Consider the following 9,242-nt stretch of genomic DNA (forward strand, 5'->3'; position numbering starts at 1 on the left):
TAATCCTCAGATGTCTAGTTGACCCTTACGTAATAACCTAACACGTGACTATCACGTGAACCTATTCCTATTGGCCAGAAGAGTACTCTTCAAAGTACAAGTACAAAATAAAGTATGAGATAAAAGATAAAGATTTATTAATTATAATCTGGGGTTATTTATACTATCTAATTTGATTGATGTTTCATATGTATGTAATTGTTTTATGCTAAATTAGTTTATGGCTTTGCTTGTTTGTTCTTATGACATATAGTTTTGATTTCTTGTTTGGTCTTGCTTTCGTGACCTTTGGTTTAAACCTTCGTTTGGGTCTTGTGAGTTCCATTGCGTCATAGTAGTTCTCGGTGCCGGGCTGTTGTGCCGGAACTATTTCATTGGCTGGATTGGTTCTGACAATCTGTTATTTTTGTGTTTTAATTATGTCGCGGGTAACATTACATCTTTTAGTCACGTGATATCCACGTGCAGGTTATCGTATTGGCTGGAGTTTCTAAGGTGTTCTGAATTCGAACCCTGGTGGGGATTGTTTCTGAGGGTAAATATTTTATTCTTACATTCTTGTGTTATGATTACTTTGGTAAATACCGCTATTACCGTTCGAGTACCCTGTTTGCTGTATGTTAAGTCTATTTTTGGTCTATCTGGGAACGCGTATGATTTATCCGTTAAAATTATATCTCAGGATGATATCCGGATAATTGATTCTGTAAATAGTTATGGTTTAATTTTCTTGGGTGATTTTGGGTTAAATTTGACAGCTATAAAAATAGCATTAAAATTGTAAATCAATAAAAAATAATCTTATTCTTAGTCTTATTTTTGGAAGTTCTTCATATTTCCTCGAGATAACTACTTTGGCAGATTTCCTTAGCTTACTAGTGCAAATCTCTCCTACAACTGTCTGTGTATTTAAATCTTTAAGTCTTTACAGTCTCCTTTTCTTATTCATCTACACATTTTTTTACTCCCTCGTAATATATTTTTACAAAGATAAGGCGAAAGTTCACCAGCTGTCAAACATTGCCGTAAGTTGCCGTGAAGAAGGGAGAGGAAAATGATTTAGTTATAACGTAGAGAAATCGTTATATGAAATATAATAAAATTGGCTAAAATCACAGGCAGCAATTTATTGCACTTTTTTAATCGGTATAAATAATCATTAAAAAGGCTGTCAAAATAATGCAATTTAAAGTGTCTTAGGTTATTGCTCTTGAGTGTGTATTGAGGCTTAAGATCATCTTAAGTGTATTTGCAGTTTAGTATGTTTTATAGCTATGGTAAATTTCAACTTGTATTTATGGACGTTTAAGCGTTTAATTACTAATTGAATGGCTTAAATATATATTGACTTTTATTTGTATTGCACTGCTTATGTTTACACAGCTTTTTTGATTGCCCATTGTAACATCCACAAACATCATCACCCTCTAGCCCTGGTAGAATCCCTCTATATAAAGTATAATCATTAAATTTTGTCACTCAAAGCATCACTATATAAACGTTACTATGAGTAGGCATATCATTAATATAGTTGCAATAGAGAATATTTTACTTCGTTTGTGATTTATATTGATGCCGGTACGAAAATTGAAGACGTTTGGAAATTGTGAACGTATACAGTTGATTTATAAGCTGATTGCGAATAATTTGTACATGAAGTAAATGAAAGTTCTGTTCAGAACACAAACTTTTCTATTCGACATTTCACAAAGTTGACATCCCTAATTAAACCAACATAGTTTTCAAGATGTAAAATCCTTTTTAATATTGTTGCCCCTAATTTACGATTATCAAAGTTATTGGAAATATTGATATTATAACATGGCTTTGAATTGCATACGACATTACGAATCTTCAATACTGTTATTTTGAAATGTATTCCCGTTAGGCAAAGACGAAAAAACCAGTAATTTGGGAAGTCGCTTTGCATATTGTTAGAAAAATAATGAGAGGTTTTACAACATATCTGTCATAATTTATAAATAGACTTTGTTACGAACGTCATTATTTATCTAATTTACTTGTTCCTCGTTAAGTTGGTGCATACAATGCGGATTTGTCACGTTTGTTGTATGAGATTTACTCGCTCCCAGATTCAACTTTTATAAGCATGCACATACAGCTAACACGATAATTGAGGGCATTATCAGAAAAAAAGATTATTTAAATACCACCCAATGCAGCCGCATTTTAGGCTGCTATAACCAAAGATTCATAGTCACTTTTCGACAGTGAATTACTGATTCTATAAACCCCGTCGACTAATGGTCTAAAGTAATCATAAAGCAAAACCATTTTATGACTTCAACGATTCTGGGTTGTTGTAGCGAGCTTCCCTTTTTAATAGTTTGATGAATAATAAAATCGAAAGAATAAAATTTGTCACAAAAGCATCAGTATCTTTATTTTAATTATTTAGCAATCTGGTTCTCCCCAAAAATTAATAGTTATGATGTTCGATAATGACAACTAGTACGAGCTATTGGCGCTTTTATTTTTAATGATTATCTTACTATTCTTTAATTTTAAATAGTTGATTGCACTCGATTTGAATTAGGTGCTGTACTTGCTCAAGTTTAGGTGTGTTTTGCACATTAAGGTTGAGTGTTTTGTCGTCATGAGTTTTTTTGCGAATTTTGGATTAAGAGCTGAGTTGCCTGTTATCCGTGGTGTACTAGTTACATTTTAGACATACATTTTTATTCTTTTGAAAGGAACTTTATCATATTTGCCTCTAGGCCGCTACTTTTTTTTCCAGTAATGTAATTAACTTCTCTTAGTTTTTTGTATTAGTTTATTTCCCTTACGTATGTAATGTTATCTTGAGAAAAGTGCCAAAGAAACGTTAATTCGAATTCTTTTACACATTAACAGGCACTTTAATAAGTTACTACGTTAACATAAGCCATATCAACAGTGACTATCTGTAGAATAAATTGTTAACTTTTTGCTTCGTGTCATTGGCTGTTCTAATTAACTATCTCACGTTAGGTTTCACCCGATAAGCAAAAACAACATTTTTACACACAGTAGCTGTTATAAAAGCCGTACGTAATACTGTTATTTCCTGTATGCAAAACATTTCAACGTCTATACAGTTAGTATTGTAGAATCCGTTCTATGTGTTGGTTTATCTGTCAGAGATATTATTTTGAAATGCTAAAACTCAGTCTGACTATTATTGCTTCTATCTTGATGTATCAATTTAGTATGTTGGTTTATATAATTTTATATATTAAAAAACAAACTGAAACAAGAATATGCGTATATAAAAATTCAAAAGCTTAATTGAATAGAAGATATTTACTTATCAAATTTTGCTATAACTAGGGCTTTGTAGTTGGCTATTCCTGTTATTTGCTCCTCGTGGACAGGGTAGAAATGATTTAACTCGCTGTAAACGTGTTGAAGTTTGTACAAAGTTTTTTTTTTTTTTTTACATATTATTAGTTATTTTCCAAAACACGCTTAAAAAATCTCCTTTTTTAGGTTTTTATGTAACCATCACCTTCCTCATTTGAAAAAAATCCTCGAAAAAATAAAAAAGTTCAAGAAATTTGAGAGGTATTTTTTTTATATTTTTTTTGTGCCTCTTTTTTGCTTGACGAAAAATACGATTTTTTTATCTTGGATAAAAAGATACTATTGCTGCTATATATTTAAAAAAAAATAGGGTTGTCTCTTAAAAATATTTTATTTTGATTTTTAAAGATTGATGAATGGTTTTTTGAACACAACGCCCAAAAGAGGTAATCACAGCCAAAAAATCAAAAAAAAATAATGATTGGCTAGTTTTTTATGACTAACAGCCCGCAAACGCGGCTTGTGCTTAAAAACGACGATATCTACTCTTTTAGCTATTGCCATATTTTTTTTTTTTTTTTTTTTTTTTTTTGTCACATAACACCCTCTTTAAATCCACTTTAAAATTAAGCACATGTTACTTGTAAACATGTTTAACAACATTGTGTGGCAGAATGCCCTTGTAAGATGAACAGTAAATTCGGAACTGTTGAAATGAGTTTACGATTGATACATATATATTTTCAGGACTGCATATGATAATAGGTAGTAGCTTTATTTTCCTGGGTACTTTACTCAATTCTTTGTACAATTACAGTATACCATGGTCATATTGCATTACGCGAGTAGTGGAAAATTGGAACAATAGACACACAATTTATCAAATGATTACCACGACGAATAGAAGACTTCAAAATATCTCTTTTGTGACATTCGAAACGCTTAGAAAAAAAAAAGAAATGGGTATCAGAAATATATTCAACTACAGTATATGAGAGCGAGAGTCATGGTTGTATTTGTCTATATATTTGAGTAAGCATCTGGGACTGGTGTGGGGACTTGTAAAAATTGCTACTTTTGATTCAGTAAATGCGATGCTGTTACTACTATTTTGTAAGCGGTGATGACGATGGATATGTGTAGTTGTTAGTTGTGTTTTTTTCTCAATTATGTAAAAAATATTATTAGATTCTACGGTATCAATATTTTATTTTATTTATCAGTGTGATTAGAAAAAAATGAGTCTATACCGCCCATTCTAATAGGAGTAGAGACATCTCTAGATTTGCGTGGTCGACCTCGAGGCTTCTTTGTCTGTGGGGCTTCTCGAGCTCTTCTTTCTTTTTCTTTTTGTGAAAGTTTAGGTCGCCCTCTTCCTCTTACTTCCGTGTCTTCATCATCACTTCTATCACTGATATTCTCTGCAGTTTCCTTATCTGCTAATGTGACTGATCTGGAACCTTGCTTTTCTTTACCCTTTACAACCCAAAAAAGTCAATACAATGCTTTCCTTTATTGTTTCACTTGCGAATAAATAATGTACCTTTGATATAATCTGTTTGCGTTTCGAAGGGATTGTCGTGGCGTTATCATCGTCTGTAGACATGTCGTCGTAATGTTCAATATCAGTGGTATTATCTGAGGTAATTCAAAAATTATGGTTTCAATATGATGATAAAGTAGAAACTGAGTCGTTTAATTAATACACTAACCTTCAACAATCGGATTGGATAAATTTCTAAAATCGTTATCTAAAGGAAAATCAGAACCAGCAGCATAAAAATCCGATGCAAATGAATCATTTCTAGTGTACGCAAAGTCAGCCATAGCGCTTCTGCTACTTCCTACCATGGGATCGTGACTTTGTGGTGTATTTGATTGTTGGGTAGTACTACTGGTTCTTACTGCATCTTGGTGGTGCCCTAATTTAAAATGAAAAGAATTATTGAAGTAAGTCTTTCTAAAGGCTTGGTCTTAATTTGCTTATGACATTTATTTTCTCGCATTAATGTTACCATCTTTTCTGACAGCATGGCTTGCAGGGTTACTCGGTAGATTTGTCCTAGTTTGCATAATTGTCTCTTCAAGCTCACTGTTTTCAATGTCTAATGTTTAAAGTTAATAAAAACAATTGTGCAAGTCTATGCGTTCAAAGACTCTTTTTTTAACTTACCACCTTCAGACGTGTTTGCGAAATTATTGTTTTTATAACCCCTAGTACGGTTTGCGTTCTCCTGCATGTTTCTCAAAAACTCTTCAGCCATATTTTCGCGGCTTTGGTTCTCCGTATGCTCTTCTGCACTAGAGTCAGACATACGTCTGGTATAAAAAAAATTATCAGGAGGTGCGTATGGCTCATCTTCATCAGTGTAATAAGGATTATGAGCTCGGGGTTCATTGTCCCCTAGGTTATCAGGAATTTCGATATCATCACCGCGAGCTTCTTGGTTTCTTCTCTGGGCGCCCTCTAAAATTTCCCTCTCATATTCACCTATTATAGTGAGTAAATAATACATGTTAGATATATAAGACTTATTAATTTTAACAGACTGTTTGTTTTACCAAGCTCGTCGTCGTTAGCAGCGTTGTCATAAAATTCAGGGCCATTTGTAAAATCCTGGCCCGTTGATAGATTTACATAAAAATATCCTTCTTTTACACCATCTCCTAAATTAACAGGCGCTAACTCAGGATGGACCATTTCTTTTAATCTTTCGGGAACAAGCGGGATCGCTGGTATAATTGTTAAAGCAAGTGCCTGCATATGAAATTTCTCTTCAACAATTCTTCCCAAGAAAGCTCTCGCGGCAGGTTGTTGGCTCATAACACCGGTAGCAAGTAAAATTAATGGAGATTTTCTTTCACTTCTTGAAGCAATAGTCCACTCGTTATCATACCCTTGAATCATGTCTTTAACTAATTTCATACTGGCAATTACTTTCACGCTATAATTACTGAAATAAAAACAAAACGTCAAGTCAGACCTATGCTTTTGAGTGTGGTTTTGATAACAAACAAAACAAATGCCATATGTTTATGTATTATAACATCCGTTTTTAAAAAGTACATGTAACTATCCGTAAAAGTTTTAAATAGGTAAGGAACTTACGCAGTATAAGGCTCATATAGTAAAAAATACATGTTTTCGCTTGTGTTATCTAACTCCATTGAGTGTGGAAAAAATACACCAACAAATGATGAAGTTATGACGGATTGCATTGATTGTAGTTTCTATATTATATTTATGATATTAATGTACCAGTCGTTTTGAGCTTGGTAACGGAACATTTTATATTTCAAATTCAGGCGATGTACCGGTAGCCTAGAAGCATTGCAGCTTGTACAAATTAAGATATATCCGATTCGTCTTTATGACTTGTAGCTTCGCATGTAAAACTCTCGATGCCATATATTTAGAAAGGACAACTTCCATTGGTTATACTTGTGTAACAGTTAAAAAAGTCAATGCTGCAAATATGTCTTATTCCGAATTACATCAACTAAAACTCAGCTTCTTTCCAAGTCTTGTAATTGTGTCAGCTCATTCGGGCATGTATCAATTAGAGTCTCGAACCCATCAACTACATGATCGTGTAAACAAATTTATCTATTTACTTTAATCCTCCGCTTTTTTCTTTGTCGGAAAAAGATGTAATGCGGGAATGTATATTTTGAATCACAAGTTTTCAATCGTAAGTGATGTACTGTGGAACTGGCGGCGGTTAATTATTGATAAATAATTTGAAATGATAAATAACGCATCAAATAACACAAGTCTTATGTAATATATATCGTTCATACGGTCTATAGCAATCGCTTCTTTTGTTACATATATGTAAAGGATGGTGCACCCAATCTAATTTTCAGTAACAGCGATTTCTCTTTAATTTTTCGCCATGTTCCCAGGATGATAAACAACGAGGCGGTCTTTTTGTTTAAAAATGGTAAAACTTAAATTAGCCCGCCATTGTTTAAAATTGAGTGTCAAAAAGCTTAAATAAACTACAGAAACAAATAATTTTGATGGCTTTTACTATATTGGGGTGATTCCTTGACTGTCAAAAAACTCATGTGACATAATTTCACTGACCGACAGCACCATGTCATCTATGATGGTTTTACACAGCTAAAAATACCAAGTTCGATTATTACACTGTTTAAAATGTAGCTTGATCGAACAATTGGTTTTACTCCTTTTAAATCTATTGGTTATGTCCACAATGTCGAATATCAGCTTTTGTAATAATACTACAAAAGTCATTAATAATCGGAGGTGGTTTTTCTGTTGTGTTACCTCTCCCATATTCGTGAAACCGGAATTTTCCTTTTTCTGCTTTACATATTCTGTAGCGCTGTTACTGCTTAACAGGAAATAGCCGCTTCAGTAACATATTTGTATACAAAAAAAGGTACCGTTTATATTGCGGAGTAATTATTTTAGTATGAATCATGGTAATTATACTATTCGCAAAAACAGTTTGGTGTTGTTGCCCACAATTGACAGTGATACTCTGATACAAGCCATTATTCATTGACACCGGAGGGCATATTTGTAGTCAAAGTTTAAAGCTACAACCTGTTTTTGATGCAAAAATCTGAGATTATGGGTGGGTATCTGATGTACAATGTACTATTTTAGATTTTCCCGATCCCCAATCTAATCCCCAATCCCTAACTATAGAAATCCTTAATCACTGACAGGCAGTCCCTGATTATCGTCGCGTCAAATACAGATGTTAAAAAACTATAAATATGGCTATGAATTTGAATCTGAATCACTGTATACAAAAAAAAATTATCTCAAATGCTTGTAGGCGAAACCACTGACGCTATTATTTCTTCCGCTCCCATTTTTCGTGTCAATGCAAGAACCGTTGTACTTGAATCGAAATGCATTGATTCCGGTGTACGAATTAAACTTTTCACCTCTCACCCTGCTTTAATGTTCTACTTTATTAGGTTTGGTGCAGTTGGCTCCCGCCACCACTTTGTCGGTAAGTTTGATTTATATATTTTAAAAGATGATTAATTAAATGAAAATTCATAGGCTCATTGAATGTATCGGCCTATACGTTCGATGACAGCACCAGAGCCTTTGCAAACATCAGGCTCAGTGTAACTGACGCGAAGCCTATAATTCAGGTTGATGATGATGGAGAGATCATCCCAACACTTGCAAAAAGAGTAAGAACGAAGGAGTTCCAAAGAACCCACCAATTTTTAAAAATGAAATTTGTGGTATATAAACATGTCTGGGAGAACATTCAAGATCAAAACGTTGTAATCAACAGGGGGCTGAATTCTGAGGCATTTGCCCTTCAGCTTAGTGATATGTATGAGGACCTGGGTAAACTAATTTATGCTTTCAAATATATATATATATATGTGTCATCTCACATTTTTAAAAAAATTACTTTATATTTGTAGTATCCAAGGGGTTGATTGTAGAGAACTACAACCCCGTTTTCGTGGAGGAAAGAATCTCTCGACCCCAATCTGATCCCAATACCAACAGACCTGTTCCTCGGGTCATGAAAACAATCTATAGCTACAATAACAGCTGTAAGAGATTGGAAGACTCTTGGGATGATCGCTCCTTTGGGTATGATACCCTTTTGAATGACACGACCGCATTCAGGGATTCTGATATTATCAGTGATGAGCGTGAAGATACTAGCAGCGAAAGCTAATTTAGAAAAAATAAAGTTTTTTTTTGTTCATTTGTGTAACCATCCTTTTGATAATTGCAACCTTTCCAATTATGTAACTATCCGCAACAACAGGTTGCATATAAATACGAATGGGTTTTTTTGCTTCCCTGATTCATATATCCTTTTTTTTTTTTACTTCAATACGCAGCAATGTTTTACAGTTTCCGTGTAGGCAACAACAACTTATCATCCTTCACCAATGCCCAGAAGAATCAAGTTAAAAGGTTC

The 9,242-nt window shown here is 33.6% G+C and overlaps 3 protein-coding genes across 3 annotated transcripts; 2 read left to right on the forward strand and 1 right to left on the reverse strand.

The window, feature by feature from the left end:
* Positions 1 to 565: 565 nt before the first annotated feature.
* Positions 566 to 1,260, forward strand: EV154DRAFT_488701 (uncharacterized protein; the record flags this gene model as incomplete). Its single annotated transcript, XM_051599173.1, has 3 exons — positions 566 to 780; positions 812 to 1,025; positions 1,201 to 1,260. 3 exons carry the CDS (start codon positions 566 to 568, stop codon positions 1,258 to 1,260), a joined length of 489 nt encoding a protein of 162 aa, XP_051450236.1.
* Positions 1,261 to 5,010: 3,750 nt separating this feature from the next.
* EV154DRAFT_541059 (uncharacterized protein) lies at positions 5,011 to 6,522 on the reverse strand (the record flags this gene model as incomplete). Its single annotated transcript, XM_051604468.1, has 5 exons — positions 5,011 to 5,259; positions 5,332 to 5,408; positions 5,477 to 5,794; positions 5,866 to 6,257; positions 6,413 to 6,522. 5 exons carry the CDS (start codon positions 6,520 to 6,522, stop codon positions 5,011 to 5,013), a joined length of 1,146 nt encoding a protein of 381 aa, XP_051450237.1.
* A 1,585-nt stretch (positions 6,523 to 8,107) lies between these two features.
* EV154DRAFT_432897 (uncharacterized protein) lies at positions 8,108 to 8,993 on the forward strand (the record flags this gene model as incomplete). The annotated part of the gene is made up of 3 exons (XM_051596697.1): positions 8,108 to 8,297; positions 8,351 to 8,650; positions 8,731 to 8,993. The coding sequence occupies 3 exons, from the start codon at positions 8,108 to 8,110 to the stop codon at positions 8,991 to 8,993; spliced, it is 753 nt and encodes a 250-aa protein (XP_051450238.1).
* Positions 8,994 to 9,242: the final 249 nt, after the last annotated feature.

Source organism: Mucor mucedo (assembly GCF_025094135.1).
Source record: "Mucor mucedo strain NRRL 3635 chromosome Unknown EV154scaffold_273, whole genome shotgun sequence".
In the NCBI taxonomy this organism is placed as follows: domain Eukaryota; kingdom Fungi; phylum Mucoromycota; class Mucoromycetes; order Mucorales; family Mucoraceae; genus Mucor; species Mucor mucedo.